Here is a 15112-nt window from a genome sequence, read left to right on the forward strand (position 1 = left end):
TATTTACCGTACGCTATGTTGACTAATTGTATACTGTAAATTTCAGATCCATGCATGCCTTACTTTTGTTTCTTTTGTATGTAATATGATCACTGTCTGTCTGCCTGTTCATGCTATTATCCTGATTGCCAATATTGTGTAAAGTGTCCTTGAAAGGCACTATATTAATAAAATGTATTATTATTATTATTGTTATTATTATTATTATTATTATTATTATTATTATTATTAATCTCCTCCTCCTCTTTCCTCAGGTCGGGGGAGAACCGGACCACCATGCACAAGTGTTACACGTTCCTCATCTTCATGGTTCTCCTGCTGCCGTCTCTGGGTCTCAGCAGGTACACACACTTTCTTCTGTTTGTGATGTCACTAACAGTTGTAAGCTCGCGCTCGATTGGCCCAAAGCTCTTCAATGAAAATAATGTCAAAGTCAGTTAGAATAATCAAATGTAACAATTTATTATGTCAGGTAAATGTGTCATGCCAATTTCATAATCAATTCAAAGATAATCGATACACAACATCAAACGCTCTGGAATAGAGAAAGGATGCAACCCAACATTAAGAAATACAAGATGCTGAGAGATTTATGGGAAGAGGGAATGAAATGTAGATTAGGATGACGCGGAGGTGAGACTCTCAGTTCAAATGTTAATTTCCAGAGAGGTCCTTTGTCCTCTCAGGGTCTGGTCGCTCTTCAACCAGACTGTCCGGCATTTCCTAATTTCTCAATTCTTACACAGTTTTTCTGCAGAGTCTGTGGAACTGGCTGCTTTATTAGGATCTTTATTAGTATAATTGAATCTTTATATCTGTCAGGAGACTCGTTTGGGAAGCCGTCTCGGGCTCTCGGCCAAACCGTTATATTTCAGATGTGTTGATGCGTTTCTTGCCGAAGCTCTCTTTGTTTTGATTGATTGAACTGTAATTCTTTAACATCATATAGTGCTCTTATACTAGTGCTCTTATACTAGTGCTCTTATACTAGTGCTCTTATACTAGTGCTCTTATACTAGTGCTCTTATACTAGTGCTCTTATACTAGTGCTCCTATACTAGTGCTCTTATACTAGTGCTCTTATACTAGTGCTCCTATACTAGTGCTCTTATACTAGTGCTCTTATACTAGTGCTCCTATACTAGTGCTCCTATACTAGTGCTCTTATACTAGTGCTCTTATACTAGTGCTCTTATACTAGTGCTCTTATACTAGTGCTCTTATACTAGTGCTCCTATACTAGTGCTCCTATACTAGTGCTCTTATACTAGTGCTCTTATACTAGTGCTCCTATACTAGTGCTCCTATACTAGTGCTCTTATACTAGTGCTCCTATACTAGTGCTCTTATACTAGTGCTCTTATACTAGTGCTCCTATACTAGTGCTCTTATACTAGTGCTCCTATACTAGTGCTCTTATACTAGTGCTCCTATACTAGTGCTCTTATACTAGTGCTCCTATACTAGTGCTCTTATACTAGTGCTCCTATACTAGTGCTCTTATACTAGTGCTCCTATACTAGTGCTCTTATACTAGTGCTCCTATACTAGTGCTCTTATACTAGTGCTCCTATACTAGTGCTCTTATACTAGTGCTCTTATACTAGTGCTCCTATACTAGTGCTCTTATACTAGTGCTCCTATACTAGTGCTCTTATACTAGTGCTCTTATACTAGTGCTCTTATACTAGTGCTCCTATACTAGTGCTCTTATACTAGTGCTCCTATACTAGTGCTCTTATACTAGTGCTCCTATACTAGTGCTCTTATACTAGTGCTCTTATACTAGTGCTCCTATACTAGTGCTCTTATACTAGTGCTCCTATACTAGTGCTCCTATACTAGTGCTCTTATACTAGTGCTCCTATACTAGTGCTCTTATACTAGTGCTCTTATACCAGTGCTCTTATACTAGTGCTCCTATACCAGTGCTCTTATACTAGTGCTCCTATACTAGTGCTCTTATACTAGTGCTCCTATACTAGTGCTCCTATACTAGTGCTCTTATACTAGTGCTCTTATACTAGTGCTCTTATACTAGTGCTCTTATACTAGTGCTCTTATACTAGTGCTCTTATACTAGTGCTCTTATACTAGTGCTCCTATACTAGTGCTCTTATACTAGTGCTCCTATACTAGTGCTCTTATACTAGTGCTCTTATACTAGTGCTCTTATACTAGTGCTCTTATACTAGTGCTCTTATACTAGTGCTCTTATACTAGTGCTCCTATACTAGTGCTCTTATACTAGTGCTCTTATACTAGTGCTCTTATACTAGTGCTCTTATACTAGTGCTCTTATACTAGTGCTCTTATACTAGTGCTCTTATACTAGTGCTCTTATACTAGTGCTCTTATACTAGTGCTCCTATACTAGTGCTCTTATACTAGTGCTCTTATACTAGTGCTCTTATACTAGTGCTCTTATACTAGTGCTCTTATACTAGTGCTCTTATACTAGTGCTCTTATACTAGTGCTCCTATACTAGTGCTCTTATACTAGTGCTCCTATACTAGTGCTCTTATACTAGTGCTCCTATACTAGTGCTCTTATACTAGTGCTCTTATACTAGTGCTCCTATACTAGTGCTCTTATACTAGTGCTCCTATACTAGTGCTCCTATACTAGTGCTCTTATACTAGTGCTCTTATACTAGTGCTCTTATACTAGTGCTCCTATACTAGTGCTCCTATACTAGTGCTCTTATACTAGTGCTCTTATACTAGTGCTCTTATACTAGTGCTCTTATACTAGTGCTCTTATACTAGTGCTCCTATACTAGTGCTCTTATACTAGTGCTCTTATACTTGTGCTCTTCAAAATAAAGGCTTGTTAAAATCACAACCCCCCAAGTATTAAACTGAATGAAACAGTTTCATAGTAGTAAATGTTCTTCTGTGTCTTAGTTTGGACGTTTTCTTCCGCTGGCTGTTCGACAAAAAATTCCTGGCTGATGCCGCTGTCAGATTTGAGTGAGTCAACTATTTTATTTTATTTTATTTTATTTTATTTTATTTTATTTTATTTTATTTTATTTTATTTTATTTTAGCTTATCTTATTTTAGCTTATCTTATTTTAGCTTATCTTATTTTAGCTTATCTTATTTTAGCTTATCTTATTTTAGCTTATCTTATTTTAGCTTATCTTATTTTAGCTTATCTTATTTTAGCTTATCTTATTTTAGCTTATCTTATTTTAGCTTATCTTATTTTAGCTTATCTTATTTTAGCTTATCTTATTTTATTTATTTATTTTATTTATTATTTTTATTTTATTTATTTAATTTTGTACTTTATTAATTCTTAAACTTTCTTACCACATATAACAATATATTTAATGTAAAAAAAATATTTAATGTAATTTATTATTTTTATTTAATTTATTTAATTTATTAATGTCTTTTTTTATTTAATGTAATTTTATTTATATTTTATTTTTTTATTCATTTTTTTTATTAATTCTTAAACTTTCTTCATAGTTATAGAAATATGTTTAAATATTTATATTAATAAACTTATTTATATATATATATATATATATATATATATATATATATATATATATATATATATATATATATATATATATATATATATACAAAAGATGCTGTCAGTGTGTTCATAGTTTGGTGCATATATCGAGAGAGAGCTGATTTATTGCTCCTGATTTTATGGCTGATTTCAGGTGCGTCTTCCTTCCGGATAACGGAGCGTTTTTTGTGAACTACGTCATCGCGTCTGCGTTTATCGGGAATGCTATGGACCTGCTGCGGATCCCAGGTCTCCTGATGTACATGATCCGGCTGTGTTTGGCTCGCTCAGCCGCGGAGAGACGCAACGTCAAACGGGTACACACACACACACACACACACACACACACACACACACACTGACCTTTCAAATTATTCACATGATCTTGTTCCTTATCTTCACACACTTATAGCTTTAATGTTCAGTTAAATCTGACACACATCTGGGTCATGTTTTATCCCAATTATTAAATGCATATAAATATATTAATTATAATTTCTAGATCTAATGCATAAAAAGAAATAGGACATTATACAGTATTATGCATGAAAAAAATGGTTTTAGGACCATTTAGTTGGTATTTTTTTATTTCAGCATCAAAAAAGGCAGACCAACAAATACCACAGTGATGCATAAATACTTTACAAGTCTTTTTTTATTATAATGTTTTGTGGTATTATGTAAAATTTGCTCAGTTGTAGTGAAAATAATGTCACAGTGGAAAAAATCTTTAAAATAAATTGATTTCCTTCAAGCAACAAAAAAAATCCTTCTTTCTTTCTGTTGATGTTGGGATAAAATGTGACTGAAATGGAACATGATTTTGTCAAGCTTTGTGGGATTCATCCTCCCACCATTGAGTTATTTTTACCTGCTGTTCACCTGGATGTTATTCCAGTCTGTGCTGTCTTAAGTTGTGTAACCTGTGTGTGTGTGTGTGTGTGTGTGCGCAGCATCAAGCCTATGAGTTTCAGTTCGGGGCCGCCTACGCCTGGATGATGTGCGTTTTCACTGTCGTTATGACGTACAGCATCACCTGTCCAATCATCGTTCCCTTCGGTGAGTGAGACCACGCCCACTCCCACATCAGCCCATTCACCAAACCACAGAACGACAGCCAATCAGAGAGAGAGAGAGAGAGAGAGAGAGAGAGAGAGTGCCAGATGAGCAACAAGGATGAAAGAGAGAATACAGGGAGAAATGTGTGAATGACACAACTGAAGAACACAAGTGGAAGAAGTGTGTATCAATAGCGCCCCCTGCTGGCAGAACGTCTACATGCCGTTTTTAACAGTGGAAAAAGCCCACTGCGCCAACAGAGACCACCTGCCTACGCACCGTGTGTGTGTGTGTGTGTGTGTGTGTGTCAGAATAAATATAGATCCTTCGCCTGCGTTTTCCACTCCAAAACACACAAACGGGGCGGAAATGCTGCATTTGAACAATAATCTCTTTGTTTTTCTGTGACTGAGCTTTTGTATGCACACATTGTGTCTAGAACTCTCTCAGAAACACACACACACGCGTCCTTCAGCTGGCTTTGCATGACTCATCGGGTCATGGAGGTTCTGTTATGCGGAGGAACAGAACCGGGATAGTTTTATCCGTCTCTGAGCCCACACTGCAGACGCAGATGCTTATCTCGGACAGTGTTTAACGCCTGAACCGTCGATTAACCTCGTGACCGTCCGTCTGCAAACATGCTGATGTGAAACGCTGCGTCTCAAGTGTTTTCAGCCCGAGAAAGACCTTGTGAGATTAAAATTGTAGTTTTGTGGCTTTTAGTCCATATCTGTAACTCATCTATACAATAATGTACTCCTAAAAGTGACAAAATATACTTTTAGTAGATATATGCATTCAGTATTTAAGGTATATATATATACACACATACACACACACACACACACACACACAATAGCAATTTATTATTTTGTTTAATATTTTTATTTAGTAGTAATAATATATATACCGGTATATATATATGAGTTTGGGCGGAGCTAAATGCTATCAACCAATTACATCAAAACCCACTTTTTGAACAATCCAATCCGTTCCTCCTTACATATTCACTCATAAATGCAGGAGTTTATTGTGTTGATGATTCTGCCAGAACAGCATGTAGTGATGTAGTGTGTGTGTGTGTGTGTGTGTGTGTGTGTGTGTGTGTGTGTGTGTGTGTGTGTGTGTGTGTGTGTGTGTGTGTGTGTGTGTGTGTGTGTGTGTGTGTGTGTGTGTGTGTGTGTGTGTGTGTGTGTGTGCAGGACTGATGTACATGCTCCTGAAGCACCTGGTGGACAGGTACAACATGTACTATGCTTACCTGCCGTCTAAACTGGACAAGAAGATCCACTCCGGAGCCGTCAATCAGGTGGTGGCGGCTCCGATCCTGTGCCTCTTCTGGCTGCTGTTCTTCTCCACCGTGAGGACAGGTGTGTGTGTGTATGTGTGTGTGTGTGCATTTAACATTTACATTTAATCATTTAGCAGACGCTTTTATCCAAAGCGACTTACAAATGAGGAGAACAATAGAAGCAATCAGACCAACAAGAGGGCAACAGTATACAAGTCTCAGTCACTGTCAATCATTTTACAGTAATTTACAGTATTTTAGTTTACTAAAAATTTGCACTTTTTTTTTATCAGAAAAAACAAAACCTATAGAATAGAAAAGGTGAGTGCTTGTATTAATTGTTTGCTAGCGGACATACACAAGATGACTGCGGGTGAACAGGGAAAAGCAGATATCACCATACTTTCCACAGTTGATTGATCACAGTACATTAAGACAATTGTTTTGTGTTACAAGTTTTCTGAAATGTTGTTTAAATATGCATTAATTTGCATACATTTCTAGTACAGAAATCTGTACATTTGAATACATCCAGGTTATTTCATTTTGGGGATTTTGGATTTCTTTTATCACTCCATAAACCAGAAAACACTGTCAGCCGTCTTCAGTGTCACATGATCTTTCAGAAATCACTCTAATATGATGATTTGCTGCTCAAGAGAAGTTTATTATTATTATTATTATTATCAGATTGTTATAAGAAACTTAAGAAATCAATACTTTTATTCAGCAAGGACGCATTCAATTTATCAAAAGTTTACATGTACATTTATGCATTTGGCAGAAGATTTTATCCAAAGTGACTTACATTGCGTTTCAAGGTACACATTTACATTCTTATCAGTTCTTAGCCTGGCAAGCCAGACCTACATCAAGATGTTAGGTCTGGAAACTCACCATAGACACGGCTCAATCCGAGGGGCGGGATAAACGGCTGTCTTTCAGATTCCCTCGGCACGCAATAGGACAGCGCTTCAACCAACCAGAGCGTTTTCCCAACAGCGGAGCTTAGTTGATAGATTCAACTTTTGCCATATCTGGCCGGCAAAACGACGAAAACATCTTCCTTTTTTTTAAGAATGACTTAAGTGCCGTTCTTTGCTCTTTTCTCAAAGAAAAACTTAACTCCAAGTCCTCCAGAGTCGCGGCCAAAGCCGATTCGAAAGACCGTTGTTCTCCATCAGCAGCCGCCATTCTTTGTTTTCAAGTAGCAGCAGCCAGGTAACCGTCGCAACTCTGTCGTGTATGTTAAGCCCGCCCCCGCCTACTCTATACACAACGTGATTGGCCTGACCCAATCTGGGTTTTTGCAGCGAGAAGGTTTATTGAGAGTGTCTAGACTACCCTGGCTGCGAAATACATTTTGCTGCCGCTAGGGTGCGTCTAGATTTCTAGGCTAATCAGTTCTTGCTTTTTCCTGGGAATCGAACCCATGACCTTGGTGTTGCAAGCGCCAACGCTCTACTGTTTGAGCTACAGGAAAGTTACAAAAGTTACAGTAAAGACATTTCTAATGTTACAAAAGATTATATTTCAAATAAATGAAATAGAACTTTGTTCATTAAAGAATCCTGAAAAAAAAGAATTGTCCATAACTCTTTTCAACATTGATAATAATCATAAATGTTTCTTGATCATCAGATCCTCATATTAGAGTGATTTCTGAAGGATCATGTGACACTGAAGACTGGAGTAATGATGCTGAACATTCAGCTTTGATCACAGGAATAAATTACACTTTACTATATATTCACATAGAAAATAGCTATTATAAATTGACATATTTCACATTATACATTTTTTTGTTTTTTTTTTTAATCAAAGTAATCAAATAAATGCAGCTTGGTGAGTAGAAGAGACTACTTTTAAAAACATTAAAAATCTTAACAATCCCAAACTTTTGGACGGCAGTGTGTGTCGGACCTTTTATTGAAAGTAGCCTCCTTTAACCCGTTGAGACGTGCCTCTACGAGCCGCCGTAAGAGTGAGAGTGATGTTTGAGTTGAGGGAGACGTGACGTGCAAACGAGGTTGTTTGAGAATATGCTTTATTTTTCTAATTCCACTAGATGTGCAGAAACTACATACTGCGACTTTAGGGCCTATTGTGTTTACAAGCATTAAGGCCCGTTCACACCAAGGACGATAACGATATAGAAAAACGATATAGTTGGGATTACTTTCGGATGAATGATAAAACACTGACAGCCAATCAGAATCCATTCTAATTTAAGGGTTTGCACATTTAAAGTTCTTGAAAAACACAGCATGCTGAGGACATAGTCAGGTTCATTATATTCAGATTTTAACCTTTGTGGGAATTTTTTGGGGATTTGCTAAACTATACATTTTTGGAAAGGTTATTGTATAAGGAGGCAGAAAATCAATGTTTGCATTTGCTCAGATGTCTATATGGCGGCCATATTGAAGTAAAAAAAATGGCCGCCGTAAAATGTAAAATTGTAATATCTCGACTTCTGAATAAACTGGAATGTTGATTTTTACTGCTAAACTCACACTGTAAGGGTCAAGGAATTCAATGGTGCTAGTTACACTTTACCATATTGACCCTTCGATGCATGAGTAGGAAAAAAATGAGTAGGAAAATGTGGTTGTTTCCTTGCAATATCTTTGTAATGAAAAGTTATGATTTCATATTCCAGCTGTTCTTCAAAAAAATATTTTTTATATCACTCATTAAAACATTTAATATTTATTTTGGGAATTACAAAGACATGCACATTGCAAACCTACTAGAAAGGGTTCTGAGAGTGATCCACACACAAAGTAGTTCCTGTTGAAAGATTTTATTTGCAGTGATGTTTTGAGCCAATTGCCCTTCCTCAGACTTGCTATATCAGACTACAGAGCATCTAACACATGTATAGTAAGCATTATTTTCATTTTTACCTCAGAAAACAACATATTCATACATATATGACTACAGCTAACTAAGCTAGCTAATATTACTGTATAGTGTGTGTCATATATGACTTTTGCTCCTCAGACGTCTGATATACTGGGATAGTTGTTTTGGAACACATAACATATTATATCAGCTGTGTCATCCCTCAAGAATATTGTTTTACAGAGCATCTGGTACATGTATAGTAAGTAGCATATTATCTTAATTTTTTACCTCAGAATGTCATATTCCAACAACATATTTATGACTGCTGCTAACAGGTTGCTAACATTACTGTATAGTGCGTGTCAGTGTCATAAATGACGATTGTTTCAAAGAGTATTTTTTCCCCTACAAATTAGCTTACTTTATTGTAAGCTAACACTAGCTAAACTAGCTAGCTAATATTAGGCTACTGTATGTACGAGTACATCAGGATTTATGGGAAGTGTTCCCGGTTCCGGTTGACCTAATCTATGCAGCCTTTAGTGCTTTAAGTAAGTAATCAGCACTATTTTAAAATGTACTGTATACGATGTTTAATAGGGAGCCAATGCAGTCTTGGCAGAACTGGGCTAATATGGTCATACTTCCTGGTTCTAGTAAGAACTCAAAAGGCTCATAAAACCAGCTTTATGCCAGCTTAAAATGCGACATTTAGGTCCAGCTGTAGTTTGTTTATTAAGCGTGCAGGGCAACCACGCAGTAGAGCATTACAATAATCTATCCTTGATGTCATGAACGCATGAACTAATTGTTCCGCATTTGTCAATGAGAGCATATGCCGTAATTTAGATATATTTTTAAGATATATTTAAGAAGGGGTATGTCAATCTGAGGAGTCCATTAGCTGGAAGCAGTGCATTTTCTGCCAGTCTGATGATAAAAAGAAAGGAGTCCTGGGGCCGTATTCACAAAGAATTTTAAGGCTAAAAGTAGCTCCTAACTGGCGAATTTAGGAGCAACTCCTAAAAATAATGGGCGTGTCACTCGTAACTTTAGGACTCCTAATTTTTTTCACTAAGAGTAATTCACGAAGCATTTTAGCCCTAAAAGTAGAACCTAAGTCTGGGACAGCTTAAAAGAAGTCGAGAGGACTCCTAACTCACTAAGACCTATTCACAAACCGCTTTTTGTGGCATTTCACGTTGCGATGTTTTGAGATGCGCATGCGGCGGCTACAGGAGCTTCCAATCGCGAGGGAAAAATTCTGCATTGTAGGCATAACTAGGTATGCAATAACACCACCAACAACAGCCAAAACTAGGCTACTCATTGCATGTAAACTAATTGTAACTTTTCATTGTGAATCAAATTAAAATGTTCTTCTCTTTGCAAACGTAGGCAGAGGCATATAGTGACAGATTAATTCAATAATGTTGCAAAGATATTGCATCAAACCATATATTTCATTAGGCTACTAGGCTTTTTGTTTTGCCTTACTCTTTTTATTCATTTAGGCTATTTATTCAGTTATTCATCATCTTCCGTCCTTCGCACTACACCGCACGCATTCTCAGACCTGTCACCTGTCACTCATCATCGTAGGGGAGGTGTTTGGAATCATTCCCGCGTTACAATCATCAGCCAATCAAGGTGGTCACTTCAGTCAAGCTCGTGCATGAGTAATGACGTCATCCATGGCAACGAAGACTCACTCTTAGTTTAGGAGTTGTCATTTTTCTTTACTAAGAGTAGGTCTGAAAGGCGTTGTGAATAACTTTTAAGAGAAAACTCCTAGCTAAAATCTTTTAGTGCGATTTAGGAGTACTCCTAGTGGTAAGATAAAATGCTTTGTGAATACGGCCCCTGGTCTAACACCCTAGATTAGAGTCCTATATGGTCGCATTCTTCAGGTAGTTCAAGAGAGGGCCAGTTTGAATGATGGGAACTATGTCCAAGTACAAAGGCGACTGCAAAACTGCCCACCAGAAATAGTGTGCACAGAGAAGGCAGTCTGGCATCGCTCCTGTCACTCAAGTGCAACTAATAAGGTTGAAATACAACGTGCAAGAGACCACAATGCACATGCTTTAGCTACAGAACACTACACTGCCAAAAAGCGTGGACAGAAAAGAAGAAGCACAGAAATGGCTGAGCCAGACCCCTCAACATCTGGTTCTTCATTGCCATTCACACAATCCCATACAAATCCACTGGATAAGTGATGGCATCTCTTCTGCAAACATAGGGCAGAAAGTGACTAGCTCCCTCCAACACTTGGAGCTCTGAAGCAGCACATCTTGAGAGTCCATGCCCAAACAAGAGTATGGGCACAGGCAGCTAGCCTGGTCCTACCAGACTCTCGTAAATTTTATTTGTACAGAGAGTCTGGCCACTCTCCATTGACAAGCGTTAACTTCCTTGAAGGCAGGTACTCTGTTGAAGTTTAAAACTATTGGATCTGCCTAGAGCCACTCTGGATCTGCCATAACCAGTCGCTAACGTTTGGTCGTGACGTATGTCTACAACTCAAACTAGCGCACCTCAACGTCATCTCAGCCACTCCCTCTGTTCGCTGATTGGACCGCCAAAAATTTGGCCGGAGAAAACCCAAGAATATACCGCAAACCCAGACGGAGTACTGAAGGAAAATTAAAATTGAGCGAAAGTACGTAGGAGGGCGGAGCCAGGCTAACAGGCAGCCATTGCTCTGCAGGATCCACAGCTAGATCCTCTGCAAAACGGATACTTCAAACACTCGCATGCTCAAACCAGTGACCACAGAGGTCCTCCCAGCCCCAAAGGCCATCCTTGAGTTGGTTCAATGCAAGTGTAAATCTGACCGCTCTTCTGGGAGGTGCTCCTACAGAGCTAAGGACTTAGCCTGTACTGACATGTGTCAGTGCAGCAGCCAGTGCCAGAATGATTACGCTTCCCAAGCCGTGATGTATGAAAGCGATGATGATTATGAGAAACTGTCTAACTAAAAAGGTTGCTTAATCATGTCGATAGTTCCCGAACATCCATGTTTTACATTAGCGAATTTTAAACTCTTCAATAAAAGGAACTCTGAGATATCTGACCAACTGCTTGTGACGTTAAGTCTTTTTACCCAAATTATGGATGTATTTCAATGGGATGATAAAAAACATGGTTTTTGAGGAACATGAAATATTAAATGCGAACAATTTTTCATTATCAAAAATAATATTGCAAGAAAACAACCACACCGGGTCATTTTGGACCCACTTATGCATCTATGGGTTAATGTGGCGAAGTCTTGTAGCTTTGTAACTAGCACCATTGGATTCCCTGACCCTGAAAATGTGGGTTTAGCAGTTAAAATCAACATTCCAGCTTATTCAGAAGCCGAGATATTACAAATTAAAGTTTTACGGCGGCTATTTTTAAAAAAATCAATATGGCCGCCACATAGACAGCTGGGCAAATGCAAACATTGATTTTCTGCCTCCTTATACAATAACCTTTCCAAAAATGTATAGTTTAGCAAATCCCCAAAAAATTCCCACAAAAATATATAGTGAACCTGACTAACATCTGCTGCTTAAAGTGACAAAATAATAGTGAAAAATACACTAATTTGTCAAGGATAACACAATAAAGTTTAAACAAAACTTATTTCCATTGTGGTCCTTGATGTAAAGCACAACTTCACTCGTAGAGACAGGTTATCTTGGCTCTGCATACTGTTATACTTACAACACTACAGTAAGAACACACATTTCCAATATATACATCACAATTAAACACCCACCCAAAAACATTAAAGGTCCCGTTCTATGCCCCTTTTCACAAGATGTAAAATAAGTCTCTGATGTCCCCAGAGTGTGTATGTGAAGTTTGAGCTCAAAATACCCAACAGATCGTTTTTTACAGCATGTTTAAATTGACATTTTTTGGGGCTCAGAAAAACGACCTGTTTCAGTGTGTCCCCTTTAAATGCAAATGAGGTGCTGCTGGACGACACAGGGGGCGGAGCTTCATGAGCTCGTGCTCAGTCTGTCAGGAAAAATTCATCTCACGGAATGATGATAATATCAGAAACTCTCAGTAACGGCGTTCATTTCGAGTCGGACAATAATGCCTACAGAGTCAGATTGCTGTATAGAGATGAAACAGGTATGGTTTAGTAGTTTAATTACGGTTATTATAACGTATTTGTCATCTGCTTGCAGGCTATGTATCCATTATTTATTAATAGCCTACAAGTCTGCTGTCTGAATGATGATCAAACATGTACTGATGAGTTTAATAAAGTTTATTGTACATCACACAAAAGATGAAGCGTCAGTTTTACTTCAGAAAATCACCGTAAGAGCTGAGTAAACACAGTAGGCTAAGTTATAAGAAGTGCACAAGTAGCCAGTAGAGTTGAGGGAGCATTCCTGTGGGCAGAGGTTAGTCAAGAAACGGTTCTGGTGACATCACTAATGCAGGAAGTAGAGGGGTGTAGTCCAATCGAGCCGTTTTTTGTAGTCAACTTCTGTTAAATAAAATATCTCGCTTGGCATTGAACTTTGAGCTTTATAATTTTACAGATATTATTTATGCTCTAACAGCAACATTACACACTAACTAAAGTTTGAAACATGGAATCGCATGCAACGGGACCTTTAATACAAATGAATCACTAAAACAACTTCTCTATTAGCCAACTTTTAACTTTCATACTAAAACCAACCATATTTGACATAACTCTAGATGTTCAATGACGTTGTACACACTTAGAATAAACAGACCGTAGTCATTCGCTGGTGTGGATGCAAATATAAATATAGTTATCTTTATAGTTATTGTTCTTGGTGTGAACGGCCCTTTTATCATCATCCTGGATTACCTGTGGAATGTGATCATGTGACTGACCACAGGTGACGCACGAGTTATGTTTTACTGATGTGCCATTTTAAATGCGGCTTATTCCATTTCTCATTTCTCAGGGTTTTCGACCCCGACTTCCATGTTCACCTTCGTGGTGCTGATCATCACCATCGTGGTGTGCCTGTCGCACGTCTGTTTCGGTCACTTTAAATACCTCAGCGCACACAACTACAAGGTACGAGTTGCGGTCCTGCAGGTACGAGCTCACGGGTGGCTCAGGTACGCTCACCTGTTCTCCCGCAGAAACACTCACATGACCTCGCTCTCGTTTCAGATCGACACCAAGGACACCGACGTGGACGGGGTGGAGAACGGACGTCCTGCGAGATCTTCACCCTCCAACAAATCTCAGGTACGTTTCACTGAGTAACCATTATACCTCAGAAGGGTTTATCAGATGTAAAGGTAAAATAACTGCTGTGTTCTTCTTATTTGTTTGGTTTCTTTTGTAACTCAGTTTTTGCCATGAAGATTTGGCTTTAAAAAGCGATACTAAAACAACACTTATGTTTGTCACGGTTTATTCAACCATAAACAGGTATTCTTTATGAGAATATCCAGATCTAAAATAAAAGGGATACTCCACTTTTTTTGGAAATAGGCTCGTTTTACAACTCCCCCAGAGTTAAACAGTTAAGTTTTACCGTCCATTCAGCCGATCTCCAGGTTTGGCGGTAGCACTTTTAGCATAGCTTAGCATAGATCATTGAATCGGACAGGACCATTAGCATCTGTCTCAAAAAAATGACCAAAGAGTTTCGATATTTTTCCAATTTAAAACTTGACACTTCTGTAGTTACATCGTGTACTAAGACCGACGCAAAATGAAAAGTTGCGATTTTCTAGGCTTATATGGCTAGGAACTATACTCTCATTCCTGCGTAATAATCAAGAAACTTTGCTGCCGTACCATGAGTCCAGCAGGCGTAATGATATGACGCAGCGCCTGAAAATAGTCCCCAGCTCGGTAGACTATAGGGTCGACTATTTTCAGGCGCTGCATCATATCATTACGCCTTACGATGTAACTACAGAAGAGTCAAGTTTTAAATAGGAAAAATATCGAAACTCTTTGGTCATTTTTTTTGAGAGAGATGCTAATGGTCCTGTCCGATTCAATTCATTATGCTAAGCTATGCTAAAAGTGGTACCGCCAGACCCGGAGATCGGCTGAATGGATTCGAAAACGGTAAAACTGAACTGTTTAACTCTGGGGGGAGTTGTAAAACGAGCCTATTTCCAAAAAAAGTGGAGTATCCCTTTAAGACAATTAAGCACATTTAACCCTCTGTTTTCCAATTATCCATAGCCCACTTAAAATAAAAACTTGTTAAGGATAAGTTGCATTACTCATATTGTAATTCATATCTCATAATGCATATTTTAATTGGCCCTATCCCTAAACGAGGCGTGTTTTTCAGCATTATTTGAAAGGGTGTCGCTTTAAAGACATTCAGGACGTCAATCTGACATTGTGTCTT

General features: G+C 38.2%; 1 protein-coding gene across 1 annotated transcript in view; it reads left to right on the plus strand.

Moving 5' to 3' along the window:
* tmem63bb (transmembrane protein 63Bb) overlaps positions 1–15112 on the plus strand; it is a 61412-nt gene that overhangs the window by 42922 nt on the left and 3378 nt on the right. Inside the window, 7 exon segments of the mRNA XM_081358147.1 lie at positions 255–341; positions 2908–2973; positions 3687–3849; positions 4486–4591; positions 5797–5964; positions 13691–13806; positions 13906–13983. Of these exon segments, the coding sequence (XP_081214273.1) occupies positions 255–341; positions 2908–2973; positions 3687–3849; positions 4486–4591; positions 5797–5964; positions 13691–13806; positions 13906–13983 (784 nt within the window).

This window comes from Scardinius erythrophthalmus (assembly GCF_964197995.2).
Source record: "Scardinius erythrophthalmus genome assembly, chromosome: 25".
Classification (NCBI taxonomy): Eukaryota; Metazoa; Chordata; class Actinopteri; order Cypriniformes; family Leuciscidae; genus Scardinius; species Scardinius erythrophthalmus.